The sequence below is a fragment of the Melopsittacus undulatus genome, chromosome 11 (assembly GCF_012275295.1).
Source record: "Melopsittacus undulatus isolate bMelUnd1 chromosome 11, bMelUnd1.mat.Z, whole genome shotgun sequence".
Classification (NCBI taxonomy): domain Eukaryota; kingdom Metazoa; phylum Chordata; class Aves; order Psittaciformes; family Psittaculidae; genus Melopsittacus; species Melopsittacus undulatus.
In genome coordinates, this window is record NC_047537.1 from 21530393 (window position 1) to 21544753 (window position 14361).

General features: G+C 40.6%; 1 protein-coding gene across 1 annotated transcript; it reads left to right on the forward strand.

The window, feature by feature from the left end:
* Window positions 1-8803, forward strand: PSMD12 (proteasome 26S subunit, non-ATPase 12). The gene is made up of 11 exons (XM_005146137.3): window positions 1-188; window positions 1911-1970; window positions 2191-2319; window positions 3687-3794; window positions 4688-4792; window positions 5162-5311; window positions 5470-5604; window positions 5909-6021; window positions 6378-6552; window positions 7047-7124; window positions 8362-8803. The coding sequence occupies exons 1-11, from the start codon at window positions 81-83 to the stop codon at window positions 8569-8571; spliced, it is 1371 nt and encodes a 456-aa protein (XP_005146194.1). The 5' UTR covers window positions 1-80; the 3' UTR covers window positions 8572-8803.
* Window positions 8804-14361: the final 5558 nt, after the last annotated feature.

A 14361-nucleotide genomic window follows, 5' to 3' on the forward strand; every position in this document is an offset into this window, starting at 1 on the left:
TGAAGCTTTGTGTGGGTCCTGCGTGCTTCCGGTTTGTGCGTGCGTGCGTGCCGGCGGGGGACCGGAGCGCAGCCGGGGCCATGGCGGAGGGCGGCGCGGAGCGGGCCGATGGCCGCATTGTGAAAATGGAGGTGGATTACAGCGCGACCGTGGACCAGCGGCTGCCCGAGTGCGAGCAGCTGGCGCAGGTGAGCGGCACCGGGGGCCCGGCGGGGCCGATGGGCTGAGTCATGGCGCGGGGTGCGCTAGGCCGCGCTCGGGGAGGCCCGGGGTGTGTGTGGCAGCTTCTGGAGCCCCGGTCCGGCTCTCGGGCCCTGCCTTGGGGAAGGGAAGAGTCGGGGCTGCTCCATTACCTCACTGCAGCGTACGGGAGGGAGGCGAGCGGAGAGCAGGCGCAGCCGGTCCTGTCAGCTTGGGCAGGCAGCGCTCTGCTGCTGACTCGGCTGTGTACGTGCCCCATCTGGCTGGCATGAAGGGCCGGAGCCGTGGCAGGCCGATGGGGGGCTTGGTATCTGTTCAGCAACCGTGTGTGCACCCGGCCATAACCCACCTCAGGATGTCTGTTTGATGGGGTCGTAGGAGTAATCACATGTACGGTGTGTCTTGAGGGCTTTTTGCAATGGTCTGGTTCTGTAATGTAGATTCTTACGCATTTCAGGCCTCAGAGTGGATTTGCTGTTAGGTTCTATCGCAGTAGGATAGCACAGATTCTTTCCATGCTGCAAATACCCTGCTTCATCCACATCTTGTGATAGATGTGTTATTCTATATATGTAGGATTCTGAAAGCAGTAGTCTTAAAATGAGGAAAATGTATCTTACACTGTCTTAAGACTGTGCTGTATGGAGAGTAGGCCCAGGTGTTTTGTTCCATGGGCACAGCTCTGCATGAGTATGGATACCATGACCATGGTCACTGCTGCATAACATGTATTTGTGGCAGTAAGAGCACGTCCTTGACAAAACATTACATCTGGTTTAAAAGGTCTCATTAGGGTGGGTGTGCTTTAGAAATAAATCCGATTTTCTCTTTCTTTGTTATTAATTCTCTAGTTTCTAACCATTTTTTTTTTTTGCAGCCCCACAGTTGCCCAAATTCCCCTATATTCATAGAATCCCAGACTGGTTTGGGTTGGAAGGGACCTTAAAGCTCATCCAGTTCCAACCCCCTGCCGCTGGCAGGGACACCTTCCGCTAAAGCAGGTTGCTCCAAGCCCTGTCCAGCTTTGCCATTTTAAATCCAGTGTAAAATGTTAACTTTGTTTGACAAGATATTGTTAGGAATTACAATTTAGGACTAAAAGTACGTTGTGGCATCTTTAGGTTCTCTAAAGAAAGGCAAATAGCAGTTCTCAAGCCCCCAAAACCAACACTATTATAATTATAGAATATAGAATAGTTAGGGTTGGAAAGGCCCAATTCCATGCATAGACAGTAAAACATGTAGCTTATACTTTCCGTAATACCCTGTAATTAAGATATGATGAATGTGGATGAAGTTAATAGTAAAATTATTTTTTGGCCAAGGTATCTAATTGCATCTCTGTTCTCACTGAAAGCTTTGTTTTGGCTAGGAAGAAATGAGTCTGCTGTCTAGGTGTGTGAATGTGAGCTGACCTAACCTGCCTGGTACCTGTCTGTCTTGAGTGAGAAACATAGCAACCTATGGCATGTGTTGGGCAGAAATGGAACTCGTACCTTTCCAGTTTCATCTGTGTGTACAACCTTAAAGTTAATACTGTGTATGTTTCTTTTTTTAAGGGAAAAAACCCTTTATACACCCCAAAAAACACCCCAAACTTAAATGAGTGTGCAGACTGGTCTGGTTTCTACTTACATGAGAACTGGAGCTACTCTCCGCTTGAAATGTGTTCTTCACTCACTGTGGTAATTCTTTCCCTATCACATTAGGAAGGAAGATTACAAGAAGTAATTGAGAACCTTCTCTCCTTGGAAAAACAAACACGAACGGTAAGTAGCATACGGTGTCCTATGCCCCTCCTGTTCCACTGCATTCAAGTCGTGTGGTGAGTTGCAGTATAGTGTTTCTCTTCTGCTGTTCTTTGCTTTAAAACGAAAATCAATGAGGCTAAGATTAACCAGGTATTTTCCCTTCATGGATTTGAAATGCAAGGGATGGAGGTCTGCAGCTTGTCCAGTCCATCACTAATATGCTCTTTGTTTTTTACAGGCATCTGACATGGTCTCCACATCCCGTATCTTAGTTGCTATAGTGAAAATGTGTTACGAAGCTAAGGACTGGGATGCCCTTAATGAAAACATTATTCTTCTATCAAAAAGAAGAAGTCAGTTAAAACAGGTGAATTTAATCCTTTGAAACAAACCTTGCATTTGGATCATGTATTATGGATCTGATTTTCCTTCATGTCTAGGGACTTTCCTGGCTTTGTAGCGCCTGCCTCAGTGTATTTTTCTTAGCTTCTGATGTTTTTTGGTTGGCATATGAAAGCCAGTAACGAAACTGATGTCTGGAGCTTATCTGTCTTCATGTGGTGCCTCAGCACCATACGGTCCAGCTTGTCATTCGTGGCAACACAGCTGTGGCTTTCTGCTTTCACACGTATCAATGCTTTTTAGATGGTGATTGACCTTTACGTTCTTCTGCATGAAGTCTGAATTCTCTGTTGTTAATTTTTCATGTCCACATGAGGTGGCCATTAAACAGAATTACTACAGTTTGCTGTACTCAAATCATGTATATGATTTACATACTTGCTTCTGAAACTCACACTCTGGAATTCAGTTTTGTCTCAGAAATCAGCCATCAGGATAGCTGAAAGCACTTGCACTTAAGAGGGTACAAAGTTTATTGCGCTGTGTGTTTAGTTTGACTTACTTAGAAATCAGCAACAGGTAATTTTAATGGCATTGTTGCTTTAGGAAGAAAAAGGTCATTTACTTAATGTACAGAAACATTAGGAGTTTGTGTAAAAGTCTAGTCCAGTTCAGTTCTCTAACTTGTTCAGACTGGCTGAAAACTGGAATCATTTCAGGTTTCAATTCATGGGCTGAATTTTCTTCTTGGGGAAGAAGTTTCTAGAATTTTCATCCCCCTTTCTGGTTTTTAGAAGTATGTATTTTGATAATAATTCTAAGAGCTTTGTCAGCTTGTTAGCAGGAGAACGTATTCCAATAGCTGTGCTTGCCACTGAAGGACACCTGCTTATTGGTGCATCTTTGGAAATACGCAGAGATGGGAAAGCATCAGTCTGAAATCATTGCTCCTCTTCCTTTCCTTCCTGAAAAACCTGCAGGTGTCCTAAAGAGAAGGGCTAGTGCACACCTTTAAAAGAAGATACACTTTCCTTCAACCATGCAGGTCTTAGGGCAAACAGATAAGTTTTGTCAGTCCATGTGAGAGCCGTGTGGATTTGGCAGGAGTGCTACTTTTAAGGCGACATCCATGGGGGTTGAATTGAGTATCACTGTAAAAACTGAGATGTAAGAAGTGGCAGAACAGCATTACATTTGACTTGTAGCATCAGTTGCTAGAAGCATTTCACACAATTTTATGAGTCAAAGCGATGATGTATCTTACATCCTTATTGAAAGGAGTCTCTTTAGTTTGATATTAAACTATTTAGTACTTATCTCTGAGTGTTATAGTTTGAATACATTTGCAAAATGTAATCCCATGGTATGCTTTCTGTTCTGTTGTTGCTCTAGGCAGTTGCTAAAATGGTCCAGCAGTGCTGCACTTACGTTGACGAAATCACAGACTTACCAGTCAAACTGCGCTTAATTGACACATTGCGTATGGTTACAGAAGGAAAAGTAAGATTTTGTTTTAAGACTGAATGTCTAAAAGGTAGAATAAAAATGTTCACCTTCTTTAAAAGCATAGCTTCTTAATGTTATTGCTTAATCTTGTACAAAGAAGAGCTAAAATACTATTTAAGTTAACCCGCGAAAGCAAGTAGTATATTCCTTTCTAAAAGACTGCAATCATGTTCAAGTAATGTGCTAAAACACTGGTCATATTTCCATGATGCAGATGTTTGGATGTATTATTAACAAAATAATACATTTCAGAGTTCTAAAATCGCATTTATTTTTCGCTTGAAAAATGTTATGCACTTGAATTTCTTAAGAGAAATGGGCAGGTTTAGTTTAATTTCCTCTGCACTCAGCAAGGTGTTACATACAGTTATGGTAACCAGAAGGTGATATCAAAACATTATACCAAGCTAATTGTTTACATAATATTCCTTTTGCTTTAAGAAAATAACTCTGGAATAAGGCAAATTTGTGTTAATGTTCTGGCTTTTGTTTGTTCAAAGTCTAAATTGTTAGTAATGAAGTATTGTTGATGTATAGCTGGTTAGGAGTGAGTAAAACAGTGCAAACAGTACTACCCATTAACCACGGAAATCTTAACTTTATATCTGTTTCCTTATCTTTTAGTCAAAATATTTAATACTTAATTTACAGAGCACACCCTTTTATCTTTACTTAAAGAATGGTATTAGATATTCTAGATTAATTTGGCCCAAGTGCTTCTGGTGCATCAACAATCTATATTTTAGATAGTGTCAGTCTAGAGGATGGAAACACAAGGAATTAATTGGTTGTATGACAACATCAAATAAATGTCTTAGTGGGGTTGCAGACTTAGAGTTGCACACTTTAGAAAATTCCAGTGTTTAAACTATGTCTTCTGCTTTCAGATATATGTGGAAATTGAACGTGCTCGCCTGACAAAGACACTTGCAACAATAAAAGAACAGAATGGTGAAGTGAAAGAGGCTGCCTCTATTCTGCAGGAATTGCAGGTAACACACCTTGTCACTCAAAATCGTGTCATCTCTTCGATTATCCTTTAGAAACTTCATCGGGTGCATCTGCAGAAATGCCTGGAGTGAGATTAACTGTTATTAGTGAAAGTGTAATTCAGTTTTAACTGGTTTCATTAGTCTCATAGTTAGGTTACTTAGAATATTTCCTACTTGGAAAACAGACTTCAGTTCTCCAGGTAGTTCATTGAGTTCAGTATTAATGGATTCTTCTGATTCTTTTCTCCGTTTTCACTTGCTTTTTCTGTTTTGTTCCCCCCTTTCCACCCTGCCAAACTCCTACTCGCACAATTAAGACTTCATTTGATTTGACTTTGACAGTGCTAAATAGTTACATTTTCATTTCAGGTGGAAACCTATGGTTCAATGGAAAAGAAAGAACGTGTGGAATTCATCTTGGAGCAGATGAGACTCTGTCTAGCTGTAAAAGACTATATTCGGACTCAAATTATCAGCAAAAAAATTAACACAAAATTCTTCCAAGAAGAAAACACAGAAGTAAGTCACTGGAGGACTTTTTTTCTCTCCCTCTGCCCTTCCCAATTTTAATCAGATATGCCTGTCTTCAGGTCCAACTGTATTTGAATCCGTTTGTTTTCTGGGATCCAGTATGATCCATGAAGCTGTATTAACTTTGCTGTTTGCTACTGTTTCAGAAACTAAAGCTGAAATATTACAACTTAATGATCCAGCTGGATCAACATGAAGGCTCCTACCTCTCTATCTGCAAGCACTACAGAGCCATTTATGATACTCCATGTATCCAGGCTGAAAGTGAAAAGTGGCAGCAGGTAAAACAGTATTACATACAAAATGTATTTTCATGTGGCAAATACCCATTTCAATACCAGATCAATTTATAGTAGTTGAAGTAGCTCATCAGTCTGTTGTTCTTGGGGTTATTTTAATGGCTCTGTTAACAAATTGGTTAGTTGAAAGCAGCTCTAATTTTCTGCAAGATGACATCAGTTTCACCTAAATTTAATACATTGGGCTTAAGCCTTTTATATGTTAAACTCTTAAGGTCTGTGGGAAGTGTTTTCAATTCCTTTGTGCAATTATGGGAGAAAACCCACACTCTTTCCTCTTAAACAGGCACTGAAGAGCGTTGTTCTTTATGTAATTCTTTCACCCTATGACAACGAACAGTCCGATTTGGTGCACAGAATTAGTAGTGACAAAAAGCTAGAAGAAATCCCCAAGTATAAGTAAGTATTCTTTCTAACACATAGTTCTTAGTTAAAACAAAGAATGTTTCTCTCACACTGGCTGTGCAAGTGGAAACTGTGCTGAGTCTGCTGTCAGCATCTTGGAATTTAATGCTGTATGAAAAATAATGCAATATTCGTGATTGTGCAAGTTCTACATTAAAGTAGATGTCCCTTTATTAGAAACACAGTGTGAGTTGAGCTGCCCCGATAGTGTGAAGTATTGCATTCACAAAGAACAATAAATACTAATAGAAATAGAATGGAAGCATATTAAAGTACTGCTTTGGTCTATTTAAGTATGAAATGAGGTTTATTAATACAGGATTGTAAGCCAACTTTATTAAATCATTTAGAGACCTCCTAAAGCTATTTACCACCATGGAATTGATGCGATGGGCTGCCTTAGTTGAAGAATATGGGAAAGAATTGAGGGAAGGATCCCTCGACAGTCCTGCAACAGATGTTTTTGGCTGCACAGAGGAAGGTGAAAAGAGATGGAAAGATTTAAAGAACAGAGTTGTGGAACACGTAAGTCTGGCAGTCTCTAAGCACTAGCTATGTATTCAGTGCCTCAACTAAAAATGCCTTTCACTTGCCATATTTCAGTTGCAAAGAGAAACAAAAGAAGCATGTAGTAAAGCAGCAGATAGTTGCCTTGTCCATTGTGTTCCATTTTCAACATTTGCTCATCTGTCTTTATTATTAATGGGTATTTGGCACAGTTGCCAGAACACAAAGATTACACTACACTCAAATTGTGAGATTTAGCATTCATGTTTCAAAGGAGCAGAAACTTGAAAGTCTTGTTTTGTATTAAATTTGTAATCAATTGATTATATTACCTAATAATTTGTCGCGTATAGACTTTTATACCTTTTACAAACAAAAGAACTCATGTTCGTATGTACCTTCTGTACCTTACATAGCTCCTAATCTGTTTTTAACATTGGCTCTTATATTTTTGCAGCCTACTTCAGTTATTTTTTGCACATAACTCTCTACTCTGAAAACTTTTATTCCAGAATATTAGAATAATGGCAAAATATTACACCAGAATTACAATGAAGAGAATGGCGCAGCTCCTGGATCTGTCTGTTGATGTAAGTGGTACTTTCTTTGTCCTTCTTTCATAAAAGGTTTGGAAGTGTATGTGTACGTGTGCTTGTGGCAAAAATATAAGCAATGTTCTCTTTGAGTTCTTCTTTTTTCTTGGACAGCTGTGTAAGTGATGCCATGGATCATCATTGCATTGTTTTACAGACAATGCAGGAAGATGTACATTGTAGAAGTACAGTGCTTGGTTCACAATTCTCAGGGTTTACACTTGTGTGGCTGTGGATATAGTAGCTGTTACTGTATCTCTATATGCCTGTCTTAGTATTTTTCTTGCAGCTCTTCTGGCTTTGTCCTTAGTGTGTCCTTCATCCCGTTTGTGTTACCAGTGCTTTTCAGGTCTTACAGGGAGAACGAAGTGTGCTATGCTAATAGATAGGGAGCATTAACTGAACTTTGGTTCATTGGGTCCTTTTTATGAGAAGGAGTGTAAAAGTCAGTAATAATATTAATCTGGTTATTTGTTGCTTTGTTACATGAAGACCTGAGTGTATTTTCATGTCTTTTGGGGAGTTAGAAAACTGATGGGGTTTTTTAATCCAGGCAGAAGTCGGTTTCATGATGGACATGCCCATAAAGCAAAAGCTGCTCTTAAAAATTCACTTAGATTCGACATATCATTTAAATGCTGGAGCTTTGTGCCTTGTGTTTCAGTGTTAAAAAGTTTTTGTCAATGGGTAATTAAAACTGACTGAAGATGTAACAAGGTTTTGGTTTCTCACCTTTAAATGTCCCTGTTCATATATGGTTGTACTCTGTGGATGTGGGCAGGAATAGTTTTCCTGTCATCTCCCTTTGTGTTTTCAAGACCTTTCCAAGGGGGTTCATACATCATGGCATATTGGTATTTCAAGTGCAAATGAAAAGCTTTACCTTACTTCCTTTTAATTAAATCTGCTCTTTTCCACAAATAAATCCGGTTTGACAGTAGTCAGTAATGCACAGATTTTCCTATGCCGCTCTTGTCAGATGGCTTGATCTGATACCCGTGTAGCCAAGTGTTCCAAAGTGTAAAAGTCTGTTGGTATAGTATATTAAACTTCTAATCCCATGAAAGGTAATTACCTTGCAGTGCCAGTGTGTGTAATATTGATTGCATACTATAGCTGTATTTCTGTTAAGTGTAAAGAAAATCTTGTTCCTTGCTTTAATGCTTGGGAGGAATTCTGATGTTTTATAGATAAGAAAGCTTTTTTCCTGACTTAGTGTTGTTTGTCTTTCCAGGAATCAGAGGAGTTCCTGTCTAACCTGGTAGTTAATAAGACCATCTTTGCTAAAGTAGACAGGCTGGCAGGAATTATCAATTTTCAGAGGCCGAAGGACCCAAATGATATACTCAATGACTGGTCTCACAAGCTCAACTCACTCATGACCCTAGTTAACAAAACCACGCATCTCATTGCCAAAGAGGAGATGATACATAACCTGCAGTAAGGTGCCTCAGTAATCTCAGTGCTTTTAAAGAAGGCATAAAATCTTCATAATAGAGACTATTATTCCAGTGTGTGTATGGTTTGTTTTGTCCTTGTCAGGCCTTCCTGGTCTAAACTTTAGAACATAGTTCTGAAATTCCTGTTGACAGTTAAGTTCCCTTGATTATTCTTTCAGTTGTTAAATGTTTTTGCTACAGTTGGTGAAAGAGCATAATAAAACTGTATTGCCTGTATAATAGCAGTCTTGTGATTTCTTTTTCACGTATACCTGTATCTGTCTAACACATAATTCTGTGGTTATTTCATTACAGGACTATTTGTGAGGCTGTGATTGAGAAGATACACTGTATATAATAAAATTCTAGGGTTTTGCAGTAGCGTGCATTGAGGTAACTTAAAATATCTTAATGTTATGTCAGGATGCTTTTTGAGCAAAATTTGGGGTGTTCGTGCGTAAGAAAGATGGAAGCTTCTAAGCAGTGATTTCAATTTGAAATGTAGATATTGGACATAGTTTAAGGGAAACTTGGGAATGTCTTTTGGGAGGATTGTAACCTTATCAAGCCATACCAATCCAGCTCACTGCATTGAAGTGACAAAAAAAGCAGCTGAACTATCAGTGAGGGAAGGGAGAAAGAGGCGCAGACTGTTTACAATGCCTAGGATGCTTAGTATCTAACTTCCTAAACTGTACTATGTTCCCAGCTGCATGAGCTGTGTAAAATCGTGTCACAACTGTGTCCAAGAAGGGGATGTACTGATCTGTGCAAGGTTAGACTTAGCATGAGCAAATGAACTTCAGTTTTGACCTTCTCAACTGGAAAATAATCCATCTGGAAGCAGAGGCTAGTGGGGTCAGAAAGGGGAGCAGTGGATCATCAGGGGAAGTGAGAACTTGCATCTTCCTGTTCTTATCATAAACCTTTTTCTCCATTGCAAGTCTGGACCAGAATCTTCAACCCCAAGTATTTAAGCTTATGGCTCTGTGACACTTCTGTCAGATGAGAGATACTGGACCTGTTTTCCCATTTTATCCTAGAGTGGAATAGTTCAGTGGTTTCCTGACTGTATTTACTGGGGTTCTTGTGGATCTTTGAACCTTTCTGGCCTAGCTATATCCCTTTCTGCTGCCTTTGTTTGAATTTAGAGCACAAGCTTGTTGGGGAGAGGAGATAGTTTCTTGTCTCTCCTTTTGCTGTCAGCACTGGGAGGAACTTGGAAGCACTCTTACCTTTCAATCATCCAGATATCTCCTTAAAATTCAGTTTAGAAGGATTATGAAGATTCACTTTCAGGGCCTGTGTTCATACCAAAGATCCACAGTGATCAACCTTTTTGCCTTTTGGTCTGAAACAGATCTGTGTCCTCACAGAGTTCACTTGGTTTGATTTGGTTGTCTTGCCTTGACAACATACTGCCCAAGGCAAACTCCCTACCTAGCTGTCCTCAAGAGTGAGACAGACCTGGTGTGTACCTGGTACTTAGTGCCAGAAACAAGAATCCCTCGGGGTTTCGCTCCCCACACATCACAAAGTTAAAAGAGTTTAAAAACATTGTAGGATGATTAAGTTGTACAGCAAGCCCAAGTGAGTGGAAAAGAATCCAGTAATTTATTTAGACTGAAGTTTGGGGGTTGGGGTTTTACTTTTTGTTTGATTGGGGGTTTTGGATTGGTTTTCTTTTTCTGGCAGACTACTCTTAATGCAAGCAAAAGAAGTGTATCTTCAGTGCGGAAAAGGTTGCCACAATCAGCTTGCTAGGAAAGAACACAAGCTGTAAACTTCTGGTGCTAGTTCTTCTCAAGAATGCAGATGTATGTCAGATACAGCTCCTCCAGGAGCAATTTAAAGGTCAGAGGCATGCTGGCTTCTTAAAAAAAGCATTGAGACTGAAGATCTTTGATCTTGACAATGTGGGATCAAACCATTGCATTAATCTGAACTTTGTAGTTCCTATCTCCTCAATGTACTCTCAATATCCCCTTATTGCTGTTTGCGTCTCAACAGTCTCCTTTTGTGGATCAAAGGAAGAATGAATTAGTTTGAATATTACTTGTTCTAGAAAGTGTATGTGTTTAAAAGAGTCCATGTTGGAGAAATGTTATCCTTGGATAATTGCAAAGTAAGATTAAAGTTGAGATCATTTGTTCATTAGAGGACTCTGGAGGAATTCCAGGGGAATTTTCATGTTGGAAAATCACAACTTGCTACTCTTCAGCTTAATAATCAGGCATTCATGGCTGCCTGGAAAAACAGTTTGCTTTATTGTTTAGTAAGACTAAGAATTACTGTTGCTATCTAACCTCAGGTCTGCCACTGGCTTGTTTGCAGCAGAGGGTAAGTCACGTCACTCCTGTTCATTTCCCATGATTGCTGCTTCTGAAGGAGCTCAAAAACTTATAAACTCCAGTGTGCAAAGACAATAAAAACATTGCTTCTAGTACTGCAATCAGCCTGGAACTTCTGTTGAGAAAGGGCTCCTGTTCTGTTTCTCAGAGGTGAAAACTGCTCAGGATGCCTGCTGGGATGTTAGGCTGCAGGGTCAGGGAGGCAATTCCCTGTTCAATGTGTTCTATTAGAAGCTTACTACTTTTACATGTCAATTGTAATGGTTTTTTTCTGTATTCTGAAGTTAGATATCATGAGTGGAGCTGGTTGAAAACTGAGTTTTCTGTCTTGGAATTCAAGAAATACCAGTTCCCCGAAACTGGAGTGAACCTTATCACTGAATGAAAAATTATTTTCTCAGTTTCCTGGGAAGGCAGAAGGCTGAGGAGACAGAAACAAAGCAGCAGTGTAAGTCTGCAGCAAGAGGTTTTGTTTTGAAAATGCAGAAACCAAGCTATTGCTGGGATTCCAAGTGTGCAGCTCATGGGTGAGCCAGGACTTTAGGGCTTTTTGGCTACCAGCTCTCCATTAGCCCTGAAGCAAGCGAGGGTTTCAGAGTTCCCAACTCTTCCAGGATCTGTGCCACACCTCTCGGAGCTCTGCTCAGATCTGAGCTTCATGGCAGGGAGCCTAGCAGCCCCAAGTGGCCCCAGGTTTTCAAACTCCTGTTTTTCTGGCAAGGAGCCTGCATTCTCCAAGGACCTGGGAATGGCTCCTAGCTTCACAGAATAGGGAGAAGCCCTGTGAACAGGCATTTACAGAATCCCAACTTAGGGGTAGGGAGACTGGATATGTTAGTGCCTTCTGTACAGGACTTCCTTGCAGCTTTGGTCACTGGGAGGTGGGGCTTTCTGAATTTTTTTCAGCAGGAAATTGCAATTTCCAGATATGAAAGGTTTTGAAATCCTAAAAAATGTAGAAGTGGGATTGAATTTGGTGTTGCTGCAGTTGCTGGAGAGAGGTTGGTTTGTTTTGTTGTTCTGTTTTAATCATACCATTATAACAAGTCCCTAGAAATATCACTGGCTCTTGAGGATCTGAGTCCTGTCCAGTCTCATGATGCTGAGCAGAGATTTATTGTTTTGTTCCTATCTCATGCCTCCCCATTGTGCCTTGGGCATTTCTTATATTTGCAACATACTCTTGCTTTTCTTCCATGTGACTTGGTCTCCTTGGTCAGAAGCCTAGTGCTGTGAGCTCTTCTTGTCATGAAATCCCATTAGTGAGCACAGCACACAGGGATTCCAGGAACTTAAGAAAGCCTGAACAGTTCTGGAAGTGCAGTCAGCACATAACATGTTTCCGTGTCTAGCCCAGTGCTGAGTGGAGGCCTAGCTTGTCATCTCAGCCTGTAGAGCTGTGAATGATGTGTCTGATTGCAGCTGGAAGCCCAAATTACAGTTTCCACTGGGTAATACAATTCAAGGTGAGAGAAAGAGACATCTGATGGAGTTCTCCCCACTGTAGCAGCTAATATTACAAGCTTATTTCTGTAAATTATCCTTTAATACTATATTGAAACATGTCAATAAAAGCCACAAGAAGGCTTCCCATGTGGTGTATGACCCATTGCTAGTGGCACACTCTACCCTCTGTGCTGTTCTAATAGAAGGGTCCCTGAAACCAAAGTTTCATTGCATTCCAGCTCTTTGGATTTGTATCTCATCTCTTAGGCCAGTTGCTGTATGATTTGAACTTTAAGCAGAATTTCCAAAGTTAATGAGTGCTCGGAGCCCAAATTTGTTTTGGACCAATGTTCTTCCTCTTTCTGTCTGGTACAAAAACACTATGAAAGAGCTTGAAGCAAACAACACAGTTACTCCCATCTTGCAGGCTCAGTAGCAGTACTTGAACAAAGTAGTGCTTGCCAGCCAATCCTGGCTAGAGTGGCTGGCTCTCTAGCCTCTGGCATGTCCACTCAGGGTTTATGCAATACAGTTATCCAGTCTACAAAATAAAGTAAAACCTACTTCATATGGAAGCTAAGAGGTTTAGTTTAAGTAACATCATAAAAAGCAGTGGGTGTAAGGGCACAGACTCCATAATACTGTGTTTTATACACAGCACTTTTTTGGAGTTGGGGGATTCCCCTGCTGCTGTGGTCTTTCCCCTGCTCCTTTCTTGGGCTGTTTCTGCCATCCTTTTACAGCAGGCTTTGCCTTTCAGTACTTTCAATCTAGGCATTTTAACACAACAGAGACAGGTAGCAATGAAACTGGTGTCTGGCATTGAACAAATCCTTCCTTGTATAACTTGGTCACCAGCTACACAATTTTTTTCCTAGCACAGCATAAAGAAATACTGTCAGAACAAATGGTTTAAAAGTTAATGAGAGCTTACATCAAAAAATAAACCCAGCAAATCTGTGCCTCGCCCCAACCAGAGCTCCAGAGGACGTATGTATATTTTTAGATACATGCACACATAAACCTCATCTTGTTTTCCACTGCTTTAAAAAAGAAAGTTAAGGAAAACCTTCTTTTCACTTTGTAACAGAAAATGTCACCAGTAATACAGAAGCTCACTAGGAACCAAAAATCCAACCTCCAAAATCACAGAACTAATTCCACCCCAACAACTTGAACTGAAAGAGATACAAAGTTAGTTACATCCTAAACATGGTTTCACCTTTAGCTGATTCACTGTAACTCCCTGGTCCTTGCGCAGTGCTCATGGATGCTGCTCTAGGTTATGTTGGATCACCATCCTTTGGGCTCCCACGGACCAGCAGGGATGGATGATGGCTGCAGAAACGCTACTACCGTCCTACAAGGGGTTGAGACTGGGATCGACCACACTGCCTTCCAGCACGGCCTCAGGCAGGGCACTGGAACACTTAACTACACTCCCAACTGTATTTATGAAGTCGAATTAAAAGTGGACTGATTTAAGTCTGTGCTGCAAATGCAAAGGATTTCATTATTTCCTTCTGCATTTACATGTTTTTTTTTGCAAGGAGCTCTCTTTATAAATGCATTACTGATGAATATTGAAAACAATCTCGGGCACAAGTACCTTCTTGCAGTGGCAATGCATCAGAGGTTTGGCTGGTGGTTATTCTTCAAAGAGTTGGGAGGTGTAACATGTAAATTTAAATATAAATGTATTTAGGAAAATCCAATACTAAAATGATCTGGATCTTCTAATTATTTTAATTAAAGTAGAAGGAAAAGTGTTTTTAAAGACATCGCAATCCTGGTCTGTTGATAACCTTTATTAAGAGCCTGAAGTAGGCCGTTTCCCCCCAGCTTTCTCACCCGCTTTGCCCTGAAGCACGATGGCCTCTGCACAGCAAGAGGCACCATCAGAGGCACCATCCCCAACAGCCTTGCCTTGAAGAAGCCAGTTTGCACAACCGTGTAGGTACGAACAGTCGATTGCCACATATCTGGAGCTAACAGGGA

Excerpts from the sequence above, each read along its gene's own strand:
- PSMD12 (XM_005146137.3), top strand. The coding sequence starts at position 81 with ATGGCGGAGGGCGGCGCGGAGCGGGCCGATGGCCGCATTGTGAAAATG. Across the intron at positions 5,312-5,469 it reads TCCAAGAAGAAAACACAGAA|AAACTAAAGCTGAAATATTA; the intron begins GTAAGTCACTGG and ends CTACTGTTTCAG. Across the intron at positions 5,605-5,908 it reads AAAGTGAAAAGTGGCAGCAG|GCACTGAAGAGCGTTGTTCT; the intron begins GTAAAACAGTAT and ends CCTCTTAAACAG.